Genomic DNA, 14,696 nt, shown 5'->3' with positions numbered 1-14,696 from the left:
TCCACAACTGTTCAACTTTTGTTTTTTAATAATCATAAATGTGTCTTGAGCATCAGATCATCATACTGATTTCTGAAGGATCATGTGACACTGAAGACTGGAGTAATGATGCTGAACATTCACATAGAAAACAGTTATTGTAGTTTGTAATATTAGGCTACTGATCAAACAAAGCCTGGTGAGCAGAAGAGACGTCTCTCAGAAACATACAGCCCAGTTTCACAGACAAGGCTTAGATTAAGCCAGGATTAGGCCTTAGAACTATTAGGGCATTTAAGCTGCTTTATAAACCCCCAGAAAAACATCACTGCTGTAAACCTTCAGACAAAGCAATAATTTAAGATATCTCGGAGCAAGTTACTTCGTCCTATGGAACACTAATACAACAATTGGCTTTTGTGTTTGATAACACTTACACATGTAATGCAGAAATAACGAAGACACCCACATGATGGCGCTAGACTTCAGGAGGAACTCCATTTTGAACGATTTCAAATCCACGGTTTCGTCATTGACAGATGCTTCCTCCTCAGCGTGTGTGTGTGTGTGTGTGTGTGTGTGTGTGTGTGTGTGTGTGTGTGTGTGTGTGTGTGTGTGTGTGTGTGTGTGTGTGTGTGTGTGTGTGTGTGTGTGTGTGTGTGTGTGTGTGTGTGTGTGTGTGTGTGTGTGTGTGTGTGTGTGTGTGTGTGTGTGTGTGTGTGTGTGTGTGTGTGTGTGTGGTTTCCTGGGCCAGTGTAGTTACACAAAACCCGGATGAGAACAAAATGCCTTTCAAGGACTGAATGGTCCAAAATAACACACAGACTGGAAACTCCATCAGAAAACTGTCATTTGAACTGAACAGTGTTCACGAATCTGATCAAGTATTATCGAGAATGCAATAAATAAAATAAATAAATGCTAATGTAAACAGTCCCGTCCACTGTATATTAAACAAACAGAAACATGAATAAAATGGTTTTATGCTAAAAAAAAATACTACTAATGGTTTATTTCAAAGACATTTTTATATATATGTTGTGTATACATTGCTACTGTGTATGAGACGTGACAAATGTGACTTTTACATTAAACAAATTCGCAGTTTACATTAACTAACAAAAGTCACGTGTTTAGGGCTCTACGTCATGCTCTCGAACACATTCCACAAAACATCCATCCCCAAGTTTGCTGATTTTAAAGCAGCCTTTAAAATGTATTTAGAGTCTGTAAAGTTTTTTTTAAAAATCGAAAAGCCCAAAGATCTGTATCTCTGCTAAATTAATGTAACAGTTTGTAATGCCCTTTATTTTTAAATTCCTTTTTTTTTTAAGATGTACTTACCAAATGTGAAAATGTGTAAAAGAAATGTGTCAAGAACTTGATATTGAATTCTGTAATGTTTTTAAAATACAATAAAAAATGTAAATAAAATAAAACATCCGAGTCGCTGTTATGGGCTGTAACTACAAGAATATGCGCCACGCCCTGTTGCTATGGTAACTCCTATGACAGAGGGTAAGCTTGATAATCAGGGCGAGCGCGTGGCCCAGACGACACGCCCACGGTTGTACAACAACAGTCACGTGACACCCTGAACGTTGCATAAATTAGGATGACAGTGCTGAGCGGCGTTTTATAACATCCATTAAACAACCCAACCCAAAGCAGTTTAACAATGTTAACGGTTAGACCACTTTGACACACACTTAGACCATGTTGTCATGGATCGTGGCTCTGCTGACGGGAATGCTCTCCGCGCATCTCGCGCAGCGCTTGTGTTTTCCACACTTCTGGAAAGACGCCCTGTATTTAATGAAAGTCATACGCTACGGAGCGCGTCTGGAGATCTACAAAAGATCCTCGCGGGTCGTGACGGTCGTAGACAGGTTTGTTCAACAAGCCCAGCGGATCCCTGAGAAAGCCTTCGTGGTTTATGAAGGAGTACCGTACACCTATGGGGAGCTCGAGGCGCGCAGCAACAGGGTCGCGCGCGTGTTCCAGGACGCGGTGAGCACGGGAGACACAGTGGCGCTCCTCATGAGCAACGAGCCCGACTTCATCGCGGTGTGGTTCGGCTTCTGCAAGCTGGGCTGTGCCGTGGCGTTCCTCAACACGAACATCAAGCCCAGATCACTGCTGCACTGCTTGAGCTGCTGTGGAGCCAAACTACTGGTGGTCGGAGCCGGTAAACTCCTCTCCGGCTCTCTACATGACAATGTGTACACGACAATGCCCTAAAATGTGTTACTTATGTAAGCGAACGAAATAACTAGATCTCGCCATTAACACAGGCGAAAGACCATTAAAACAGGTTTTTATTTCTTTGTTTTTACCTAACTTAATGTAAATATAAAGTGGCAAACATAAACGGAGTAACCATTAAACATACTCGCAAAATAGCTAATGAGCGAATTGCTGTCTTAACTTAAAGAAAGAATGATGACAGATTGACAACCCCAGATTGACCTTTGACCCTTTAATCCTTGACCTATTACCCTGGTAACCTGTCTGCCGAGCTGTGCATTATAAACATTCCCAATGTTAAAATAGTCACATTTTAATCTATTATAGCCTATCTTTCATAAGTAATAGTAACAATTACATGCAACTAACCATAAACCAACCTCTATTCCTAACCAAGTACATGTAGTTATTACTCAGTACTTACATGTATAATTACACTGAAACACAGACACCTTAAGATAAAGTTTAAACTTGTTTTATTATACTATTTAAAGGTATACAATGTATAAAGTGAAACAATAAAGGTAAATAGTTATCTAAGCATTTATAATATTGTGTCGTATTATTTATGATTAGTTTTTCGAACGGGTTGAGTATTATGTTGAAATTTAGTTTTGTTTATTTTGTTATATATTTTGTTTATTTTGCTCGTTTGTATATGATATATATATATATATATATATATATATATATATATATATATATATATATTTATTTGCTCTTTTTTATATTTCATTAATGTGTTTCTTTCTTCTTTGAGTAGTTTGAAGTGAAGGTTTGCACTGATAGTGGCTGTGCTTGCAGATCTGGCAGGCGCTCTGGAGGAGATGCTGCCCTGTCTCCGGGAGGAGTGTGTGTCCGTGTGGTGTTTGAGTGCAGCGAGCGCTCGTCCTGATGTGCACAGTCTGCTGGATCACATCGAGAGCGCTTCACACGAGCCCGTCCCAGCCGAGCGCCGCGCCGTCTCCTGCCTCAAAACCCCCACGCTCTACATCTTCACCTCAGGCACTACCGGTATGTGAGGAGTTTCTCCTCATCTCAGTGTGTCGGAGACCCTGTTGAACCGCTTCAGAGTCCCCAAGCCGTCGCTGTGCCTGAAAGAGACCGGTGCTGCGTCCACTTCACCTACTTATACTACGCCCTTTTTTTTGTGAAGAAAAAGTACATTCTTTTGAGTGTGTAGCAGAAGAGTAGGCAAGCTTTGGGACATACTAGACAAGTCACCTTCATTTATACAGCGCTTTTAACAATATAGATAGTTTCAAAGCAGCATTACAGTGATAAAAGGAAATTAAGGTAGCAGAGATTGTTTAGGCTTTACAGCAGCTCTAGAATAAAGTTATTGTCCAGATAAAGTTAGATTTGATTGATTCACCCTTAATGCGATCCGGCGCTCATTTGCACGTCTCGAGAACACAAACCATGAAATAGGTTTCAAGGTACAAGCCTTGAAAAATGTATAATACAGAATTTTTTATCGCTTCCACATAGCCACGCGAACCGGAATTATCCAGACAACGTTTAATCTGTACAGAGGTAAAGGGAAAGAAGCCTTCACGGGCAAGAGAGTGTGTGTCCAGGCGAAGGTCCTTCATCAGATCTGGATACGGCCTGGATCCGGCGGACTGCGGTAAACCTCGGGATAAACAAAGAGACTAATATTAGCGTAGACGCCATTTCTTCTTATGATGTAACGAGTACATCAGGATTTAAGGGAAGTGTTCCCGGTCCCGGCTGTTCTAATCTATGCAGCCTAACATTGAGTTATAGAAGTCTATAATGTGTTTTGTGTTTGCTAGGCCGAAGAGATGTGTTTTTAATCTAGCTTTGAACTGACAGAGTGTGTCTGCTTCCCGGACAATGGTAGGAAGACTGTTCCAGAGTTTTGGTGCTAAATAGGAAAAGGATCTACCGCCAGCAGTCGATTTTGATATTCTAGGTATTATTAACTGGCCGGAATTTTGAGATTGCAATAGACGTGAAGGACTATAATGCGTTAAGAGCTCGCTCAAGTACTGCGGAGCTAAACCATTTAGTGCTTTGTAAGTGATCAGCAATATTTTAAAATGTATACGATGTCTAATAGGCAGCCAATGCAGTGTTGACAGAACGGGGCTAATGTGGTCATACTTCCTGGTTCTGGTAAGAACTCGAGCTGCTGCGTTTTGAACTAGCTGTAGTTTGTTTATTAAGCGTGCAGGGCAACCACCCAGTAGAGCATTACAATAATCTAGCCTTGAGGTCATGAACACATTAACTAATTGTTCCGCATTTGTCAATGAGAGCATATGACCTAATTTAGATATATTTTTAAGATGGAAAAATGCGGTTTTACAGATACTAGACACATGACTTTCAAATGAAAGATTGGTATCAAAGAGCACACCCAGGTTCCTAACCGACGACGAAGACTTAAAGGATAATTCCGGTATTTAACACCTTGAGTCTATATTGTAGTTTGTTTTGGATGAACAAGAGTGGGGGAAACATTTTTTTTGACAATGGTTCCTCTCTCGAGTTTTTGACTATAAAAGAATTGGCCATGGACCCATTTAACATTGGAGTCAATGGCCATGTCCGAAAATGTCATTAAAACAGCCAATAATGTTCGTTTACAAAACTGTTAAACTCACCGAGTGATTAGTGGTGTTCGTTGAGGATTATAAACAATATATCGTCGCAATATATGATTCCAATCCGTTTATTTTGCTATAGTGGAACTATTTTTTCAGACACTTCACAACCGTGTAGCTTCCGCTCAATATTTGATGCGATAACCGATGTTTATGTCTCGCGGGACACTCACGGTCACAGTCGAGTTCAACTTCATATTACAAGTAACAATTAATGAAGCTTTTGTTTGTTTATTTCGCTTACTCTCCCGGAGCACAGTTGCTCTGCTCGCTAGCCTTATGAGAAACGGAAGCGAGCAAAAAGACTACATCGACCAAATGTAAACAGCCCCCTTTCCGTTTCCGGTAGCGCATTTATATTAACGAGCACTCAGTCCTTCAACAGAATTCAATGGGATTTTACAAAATGACGAATAAAACACGACAGAAACTGTATTTCACAACACTTTTTGTTTCTGGAACATCAACTAACATCACTAATCACTCGGTGAGTTGCACAGTTTTGAAAACTAATGTTAAAGGTTGTTTTAATGACATTTTCGGACATGCCCATTGATCAATGTTAAATGGGTCCATGGCCAATTCTTTTATAGTCAAAAACTCGAGAGAGGAACCATTGTCAAAAAAATGTTGTCCACCACTCTTGTTCATCCAAAACAAACTACAATATAGACTCAAGGTGTTAAATACCGGAATTATCCTTTAACAGAGCAGCCATCAAGTGTTAGACAGTATTCTAGGGTATTACGTGAGGAAGTTTTTTGTCCAATAATTACAATCTCTGTTTTTTATGAATTTAGTAGTAGGAAATTACTAGTCATCCAGTTTTTATATCAGCTATGCATTCTGTTAATTTTGTGAATTGGTAGGTTTCATTAGGTTTTGAAAAAATATAGAGCTGAGTATCGTCGGCATAACAGTGAAAGCTAATTCCATGTTTCCTAATGATATCTCCTAATGGTAGCATGTACAGAGTGAACAGCAGCGGTCCTAGTACTGAGCCTTGTGGTACGCCATACTGAACTTGTGATTGATAAGACATCTCTTCATTTACTCTTCATATTACTTCGTCACCTTTAACGGACAGCTCTGTTGCTTAGTTACGTGCATCCTGTCACCTGTCAATCATCTCGTCACAGTTCAAATCCTCCATTCAATCTAATTTAATTTCCTACCGTTTCGGAGAGAAATGTTGTATCACGTTGATCCATCAGTCGTGGGTCTTTCATGAAGAGACTCTCCTCATGTGTTTGCAATTTGAATATAATGATCAAGCGTAGCGTCAGTTATGCATTGACTAGCGTTCAGCAATCAGTGACTCTCAGCTGATCCTCTACCTATAGGAATACCTATCACTGTACACATATATAAGCTCTTCAGTATTATCAGCAGCGATGGCGTTTCTCAGGAGCGCATTACCCTCCTCCCTCCCCAGCTCCTCCTGTCTCCAGTCAGGATTTGGCATTCAGATTCCCCTTGAATCAGAATAAATTCTCAAATTATGTTGTACTTTAAAATCTTGAATTAATGATATCTGCAATACATTCATGTTGGTTCTGTTGTGTTTACCCTGAGGAGGGTTATTGCTGCTCTTATCCATGCTAGACTGACTGGATGCGCAGGGAGTTCTCGCCCAGAACAGAACCACACCGCCAATCCAAACTGTGTGCTAATTGCCAATCGTATTTGACGATAGTGGTCCTGGCAGAAATACATTTAAAAGTTAATGGCTAAACGTATCTTTACAAAAGTTTGCATTGCTGCTGCAGATTAAATATAGTGTAGACAACATTGAATAAATACATTTTCGTCAGGTTAGATACTGATAATTAATCACTCAAACCCCTTTATCTAAACCTTTCTACATAACCACCTCCATGTCTGTAGTTTTTTAACACTTTTTACTCGTGTTTGTAATCGATAATAATCTAATCGAATCCTCGTCCAACGTGCGATGGGTTGTGTGCAATATTATCCGGATCTGCACTTCGGATTCTTCCGGGAATAGTAGACCATCCGGGTATCTTAGCAATACTCATCTCAACATACTCTGATTTGGGACTTACTAATTCTATTTTCGAATACTATTTAGGACGGATAGTATGCGAACTGGGACTACTGACTTGTGAAGATCCATGTTTTTAGATGATGTTGTTAATACTGTATCTTCTGCCTGTAGGAGCCAGACTCTTCTGTATTGTCATGGTGTGTTGTGTGTTGCAGGGCTGCCCAAAGCTGCAGTCATCACACACTTGCAGTCACTGAAAGCGGCAGCTGGGTTTTGGGCGTACGGCGGGACAGGAAGTGATGTCATCTACACGCCGCTCCCCCTGTATCATAGTGCAGCCTCGCTCGTAGGCATTGGAGGGACCATTGAATTGGGTAATTCTCTTAATCAAACCTTTTAGTGAAAAAACTGTAGGGGATCGCAAACCTTGATGCTTTCTTGATGTGGTAATTGATGACATCCATTTAATCTAATCCAAACACAGATTGGGTCGAAGAATCTTTATGACTCGCTCTTCAAGGGTCACCCAAACCTGTTCTTTTCACCCATTCTAAACCTGTATGCATTTCTTTCTAATGTGGAACACAAAAGAAGATATTTAGAAAATGTCTCAGTAAATGAATGATTAAAAGATGCCGATCTCGATTCAAACACCCACAGATCTTATTCCTAAACGACAACGATTCTCCTGTGTCTAGATCCAGAAGAACCGTGGCAATGTTTGAAGAAACCTTCCTGCAAAGCTCCCTGAAAGACGATCAGCAGGTGTACCTGTGCAAAAGCTGTTTTTAACGCAATTGGTGATCACACCAAATATTGATTTAGTTAATAGAAGCTATTTATGACATTGTTTTTTGAAAGCATGCTCACTTTACAACATTTCTACACAAGTGCCTAAAGCGTTTCACAGTACTGTAGTTTGCAGTGAGGTTTCTTCAAACGTCTTGGAGACGTTGCCACAGTTTAACGGTCTTAAAACCATTTTTTTGGGTTGAAAATACTAACATGCCTAAGACTTTTGCACAGTACTGTAGTTCTAAAAAGTCTGTGAGTCCACCGCACAACTGTAACGATAGAAATATATTGCTGTTGATATTTCAGAACCATTTTTTCCAGTTGATGAACGATAAAAACATGAACAGCCAATCAGAATGCATTACAGAGCTCGAGCATTTACAGCAACACGACAGAACTGCACCGTGCTTATAATAAACAGAATCGCGCATTTATCTTTATAAGTTATCGTTCGTGTACACCGTATGGTTACATTTTATCTCAGATGATTATGGAAATGCTTTCTTTTGACCATGGATAAATGACAAAGCTTGTGTGGTCATTCCTTAATTCCTTCATTCAGCCTTTAAACACAGACGATGCTTTGAGTACAAGAGCCGTCTAATGCTGATAAAATATTTTTCTGCCCTTTCACCAAAACCGAACAGAATTTGCATGCGTGTCTAATGCTTGTGTAATGTTCATCGCCAAAAACAGCCTTACCAGGCGCTTCAGAATGAATGTTCAGTTTCATATCTGTCTCTGTGCTTTTGTCATGTAGGTGCCACCTGTGTCCTGAAGAAGAAGTTTTCCGCCTCTCAGTTCTGGAGTGACTGCAGGAAACACAATGTCACCATATTCCAGTATATAGGAGAGCTGTGCCGATACCTGTGCAACCAGCCTGTGGTACAGTACCTCGTCTCACTGTGTCCTCATGTACATCTGTGTGGGTAATGTGGGTCATTCTCAGAAAATGCTGACATTTTTGCCTGATAATTTCAGCAAAAGTTTATACATTTTATACATATAAATAAATTATAAGTTTATACATATAAATAAAGTATTTATAAATTTTTGTCAAATGCATGCTTGAATAAATCTGTCATAAAAACATGTTTTCATGACAGCCACTGTTTAAATGTTTGTATTTCAACAACAAATTGGAGTTATGTGATGAAAAATGTGATGTAAATGTTTGTATAAAACTCAGGTTGATTATTATATCTAAAAATATGTAGCAATTGAATTCGGACTCTGTTGTTAATTTTAACTGAAACCTTTAATTAAAAGTTGAATGGAAATTCCACTGAAGAAAGTAAGTTTTGGAAGGACAGTCGATAATGACGTAATGTTTACTTTTGGACGAGTGATCTCTTTTCTGCTGGTTTCTGAGCATGACTCATATGCATGTATGACCCTTTGTGTTGCTGTTGATGCTAGACGTTTCAGGCCGTTCATTTTGACATCATAAATGCTTGGTTTTAGTTTGTGTAAATGAAAGCGGATGTATTACATAATCTCATAACAATAAGACCCGCCATGGTCCTGTTAGTTCCACATTAATGTCTTCATTATGCGTCACGCCTCATTACTTTAGCCATGGACCCATGACTCCAGAAGGGTCCGTACGCAGAAGCTCACACAAGCGTCTTTGGTCACCCGGACGAACTCTGCAAAGAATGAATCCATGTGCTCTGCGAATCCATGAAAACGAACTTTTCGGTTGTGTAGCGTTTTCATGGCTAACTGACAGACGGCTCTTTTGTTAATGTTTCTCATTCACGGTTCAGCGTGTCCCAGAGTCTGTCAAAGATCTCTTTGTGCCCGTCCTCTAACGGCCCGGACAGTCCGTACACCGATGTGCTAGCTAAGCAAACACACACAACATTACAGTGACAGGCACGTAAGACCAGAAGGACACTTTCTGCAGGAACATCCACATATACAGTACGAGTTTCCAAAGCGGCACATGTCTCGAGGAAGAGCAGGAAATGTTGCTGATGACCTTTAACTGACAGCACACACATCCACGAGGCGGTTGTGGATATGGAGTGGTTCTGCTGGTCTGACTGGCTCGCATTGTTCACCCACTCACAATCACTTGGACTTGCGTTGAAGGAGTGACCCGAGCCACAGAGTGAGCTCTTCTGACATAACAAACCACCCAGATCACCCTAGCGGTGTGCTAGCTAGTGAGTTCTGAAAGGTCAAACACTATTCACATTTTCTTTTTAACTTTTTCCCCCATTAATTACTCCCTGGACTCAATCCTCAACATGCCGGTTTCTCTCAGGGCATCCGGCGCATCTCTGTAGTCTCTGTCATGAAGCTCTCACCATGAGAGACTGTGTCATCTGTTAGCTAACTGTGATTGTATATGTACGTTTATGAAATGCATAACTCTGATAACAGATCACTCTAAATTGTAAAGTGGACTCTGTAAAGCTGCTTTGAAACGATGTGTATTGTGAAAAGCGCTATACAAATAAATGTAAGTAGAGTTGAATTGATCGTGAATAGCTTCGTCTTGATGTGCGTTGTGTGTGTGTGTGTGTGTTAGGCAGAGAATGAGAAGGACCACAGGGTGCTCATGGGAGTTGGGAATGGTCTCCGGCAGGACGTTTGGAGAGAGTTCCTCCGGCGTTTCGGGGAGATCCGCATGTGTGAGATCTACGGCTCCACCGAAGGAAACCTGTGCTTCATGAACCACGTCGGCAAGGTCGGAGCCGTCGGGCGCTCCAATTTCTTTTACAAGGTCAGTTCAGAAACTCCTCAACTCACCGCGGGCTTATGATTGTCAAGTTTAAAGGGCAACAAAAAGATAAGCAAGTCTTAGTAAATATTTAAACTAGATCTATAGGGTGCGTCTCAACATCAAACATGGGATTGCGCCATAATTCATTTCTTGCATCTCTTTGCTTTTATGTCAAAGACCGAGGGTCAATGGCCACCGGAGCAGAAATATAATCCGTGTTGTGTGTTTAAAGGGTAACTAAACAACTTCCAATTGGAAAATTCAACTGCAGTAGCCACCGTTCAGCCTGAAGAGGGCAGCACTCAGACGCTTGTACACCATATATTGAAGAATTAAAACACTTTATACCCAAATGTCAAAAAAATTACTTGAATCAATGAACAGGAATAATAAAGCCCCAGTCTTACAGATCATTAACTAAAAAAAAGTTGTTTCAGGGTTTAGTTACCCTTTAAGATGTTCTTGTTGAGTGTGTTTCTTTGTTTTTATGCTATGTGCTGGTTCAGGCGGAAAATTAATTACCGTATTTTCCGGACTATAAGTTGCTCCGGAGTATAAGTCGCATCAGTCAAAAAATGTGTCATGAAGAGGAAAAAAACATATTTAAGTCGCACTGGACTATAAGTCGCATTTATTTATTTATTTCACAAAATCCAAGACCAAGAACAGACATTTAATCTGGAAAGGCAAGTTATTCAGCTTCACAACAGCACACAGAACAACAGGCTGAATAGTGTCCGGTATGTTAACAGTTTTTCAGCTGCACAATAGCATAAAGAACATATACCTGGGAGGCTGAATAGGCTAAACTAATATTAGCCAGCGAGTCCAACAAGTTACCGGTCAGCAAGTTCACCAAGCTCCCGATCTCACTCCACAACACTAAATCCATCGAGTTCTTCCTCGGTGTCACTTCTGAACAACTCCGCCAACTAGAGCGCCCTCTCGCGGCTGTAGACGGTAATGTTTTCTCTTGGTTAATCTCAGTCAGTATGAATTAATTTTGATATATAAGTCGCACCTGACTATAAGTCGCAGGACCAGCAAAACTATGAAAAAAAGTGTGACTTATAGTCCGGATAATACGGTAAGCTTTTTACTAAATTAAGCTCAAAGTACAGGTTTTTACGCATACGCTAGTGTTTGGTACAGCGCACATGTGAGCAGTCCAGTTTTTCTAAACAAGAGTACTCTGTATACTCAGCTTAATTTTTTAAGCACGTTGTTGCACAGTCAAAAAACAGATGAGACTGAACAAAAATGAAGTACTGGAGATGCAACAAAAATAGACACCCATGTTGATGAGTGCTTGTGTGAGGGGGTCAAGAGATACCCAAAAGATACTCTAGTTCTGTGTGGACATACGGTATTCATTTTATATGTGCAGGTTTAAAAATGTTTACATTTGATTTTCAAAACTCAAAGTGCTAACGGCATTGGGTTGCTAATGAACAAGAAATCCATTCCAAATCTTGGAGTTCAACTTAGCTTCAATTCAGTTTAAAATATTAAAAATGAAACCCACACAATTCACAAAGATTTCTGAGAACCTCAGAAAAAGAGTTGTTGTTGCTCATCAGACTGGAAAAGGTTATAAAACCATCTCTAAAGAGTTTGGACTACAGACAGATTGTGTTCAAATGGAGGAAATTTAGGACAATCGCTCCCTTCCCCTGGAGTGGTCGACCAGCAAAGATCACTCCAAAAGCGAGACGTGTAATAGTCCGTGAGGTCACAAAGGATCCAAGGGTAACTTTTAAGCTACTGAAGGCTGATGTTGATGATCATGAGTTCACCATCAGGAGAACATGGTGTGCGTGGCAGAGTTGCAACATCTTCAAAAAGGACATTGCTGTCCGTTTGCAGTTTGCTAAAGATCAAGAGGACAAGCCAGAGGGCTGTTGGGAACATGTTTTGTGGACCAAGTTTTATCTCATTTGTTTGATTGGGTTCTCTTTGTCTAGGACTTTTGTGAACATCTGATGATATTTGAGGTCATATTTATGCAGAAATACAGAAAATACTAAAGGGTTTACAAACAATCAAGCACGACTGTATAGTGTATACACTATATAAGAACTGGATACATCGACCTTAACATGGAGTTGGTCCCCCTTTTTAGTTATAAGAGCTTCGACTCTTCTGTGAAAGCTTTCCACAAGTTGTTAGTGTTTCTGTGGGAATGTTTGCCCAGTCATCCAGTAGAGCATTAGTGAGGTCAGACCTGGCTAGCGATCTCGGTTTCAGTTCATCCCAAAGGTTTTGGATGGGGTTGAGGTCTGGGCTCTGTGTGGGTCAGTCAGGTTCGTCCACACCGAACTCACCCAACCATGTCTTTATTCACTTTGCTTTGTGCACATTGAATAGAAGGGCCTTCCCCTAATTGGTCCCAGAAAGTTGGAAGCATAGCATTGTCCAAAATGTCTTGGTATGTTGTATCTGATTGGAATCTGATCTAAATTATTAACTGTCCACGCTTTTCAGATCTGATGTGTCTCGGTGCTGCATTGGTTCCTATGACAATGACACTGCGTTGGTAGACATATGCCAAACACTGGGGCTCTTTAGTTTTCCAGTATATCTACATTGGTTTCTATATCAACAAAATTGCGTTGGTAGTAGGGGAGTAACGATACTTATTATTTTGAGATATCGCAATATAAAAATGTGGTGCTTCACACCACTCCATCTTGGTGATGTGAGGCTTGCTCCATGGAAACCCACTCCATGATGCTCCCGCCGCACAGTCTTTGTTCTGATATTAATATCAATGGAATCAGCAGAGCATTGCCATCGTGGCAGAGTTGCTGCTGTTCCTAAACGCTTCCACTTTCCAACAAATAACAATAAAACCACTTACAGTTGAGCATGGCATATCTAGCAAGGATGAAATTTCGTAAACTGACTTACTGCAAAGATGGCATCTTATCACAGTCCCACACTTGAATTCACTGACCTCCTCAGAGCGAACACATTTTTTCACATATAGAGCTTGAGTGATCGAATGGAATTGAAGCGTAGTTCCGGCAGACCATGGATCGCTAAACACTATCAGCTGACGCTCACATGATTTGTTACTCCACCTCCTCTAATCAACTATAGTATTTAAGCTCATTCATGAATGCTCCGCAGTCAGTCGCACAGACATTTACACACACCTTCACCTCCTAGCGTCTTCATAATAGAGCAGTGGATTCAGTATAGAAACTCTATGTACGTAATCATTGTATCTCCTTCTGTAAACATATACTAAGAAACATTTGGTTATTAAAAGGCTTGGAGGATTTGTGTCTCAAGGATGCATCTCAAGCTGTCTAGTACAGTAGCTCCTCACTGCAGTACACGAGATCCAGGGGGCGGAGTTGGATCCAGATCTAAGGGGTGGAGATGGGTAGGTTTAGGTATATGTAAGGTGGGAGGAGTTGGATCTGGATCTGTGTGTGTGTGTGTGTGTGTGTGTGTGTGTGTGTGTGTGTGTGTGTGTGTGTGTGTGTGTGTGTGTGTGTGTGTGTGTGTGTGTGTGTGTGTGTGTGTGTGTGTAAATGACGACAAATATACCAGAACTAGATCAACAAAACACTACTCGTACCCTAGAGGAAATGTTAGCACTGACACTCATCACAGAGAGATGCTCCCCGTCTGTGAGGCTCTAAATAAAGAGTGATGCTCTTTTTTGGCATAATGTCAACTTGTTGCTTAACCATGATTCTGTTTGCCATAATACATGATCAGTGTGAGCGGAGAAGCATTGACATGTAATCCTCATCGTGCTATTCTTAGATGCTTCAGATTACAAAACCTCCCAAAATATGGCTTACAGCAGTCATGTGAGCACGTGCAAGATCCGAAATACTGTTCCTAAAATAATGTTAGTGTGATGCATGTCACACACATACAGTTCTTGTATAATTGTTGTACAAGTCAGGATCAACTAACAATAAAGGTGACCGGACATGTATAATTGTATGTTGTGTACCGTTAATTAAGTATTACCTCATCTTTATTAGAGAAATCTTTTTTTTATGCAACAGAATCAAGATGTTTAAATCTATTTTTAGGATTATCAAGTTCAAATTATTGTAGTTAATATTATGTCAAATAAATAATAATATAATTGCAGGAATATTGTGCATGTGTGACATACTGTCTTTTAAATTAAACCGTGTTATCATAAATATCGGTTGACCACCAATTATAATTAATGAAGATAACTACATATCAAGCTCATTAGATTTAATTGGGAGGAAATAATTAATAAACATATATCTCAGAAATGTTTTTAAAGATATAAGATCTGCAC

At 40.2% G+C, this 14,696-nt stretch overlaps 1 protein-coding gene across 1 annotated transcript in view; it reads left to right on the top strand.

Annotated features, from left to right (window-relative positions):
- Positions 1 to 1,539: 1,539 nt before the first annotated feature.
- slc27a6 (solute carrier family 27 member 6) overlaps positions 1,540 to 14,696 on the top strand; it is a 29,723-nt gene continuing 16,566 nt past the window's right edge. Inside the window, exons 1-5 of the mRNA XM_079600830.1 lie at positions 1,540 to 2,167; positions 3,031 to 3,240; positions 7,083 to 7,241; positions 8,423 to 8,547; positions 10,202 to 10,396. Of these exons, the coding sequence (XP_079456956.1) occupies positions 1,696 to 2,167; positions 3,031 to 3,240; positions 7,083 to 7,241; positions 8,423 to 8,547; positions 10,202 to 10,396 (1,161 nt within the window). The 5' untranslated portion in view covers positions 1,540 to 1,695. The remainder of the gene's footprint in view (positions 2,168 to 3,030; positions 3,241 to 7,082; positions 7,242 to 8,422; positions 8,548 to 10,201; positions 10,397 to 14,696) is intronic.

The sequence above is a fragment of the Phoxinus phoxinus genome (assembly GCF_949152265.1).
Source record: "Phoxinus phoxinus genome assembly, chromosome: 23".
Classification (NCBI taxonomy): Eukaryota; Metazoa; Chordata; class Actinopteri; order Cypriniformes; family Leuciscidae; genus Phoxinus; species Phoxinus phoxinus.
This window is presented reverse-complemented; position numbering and strand designations above follow the sequence as displayed.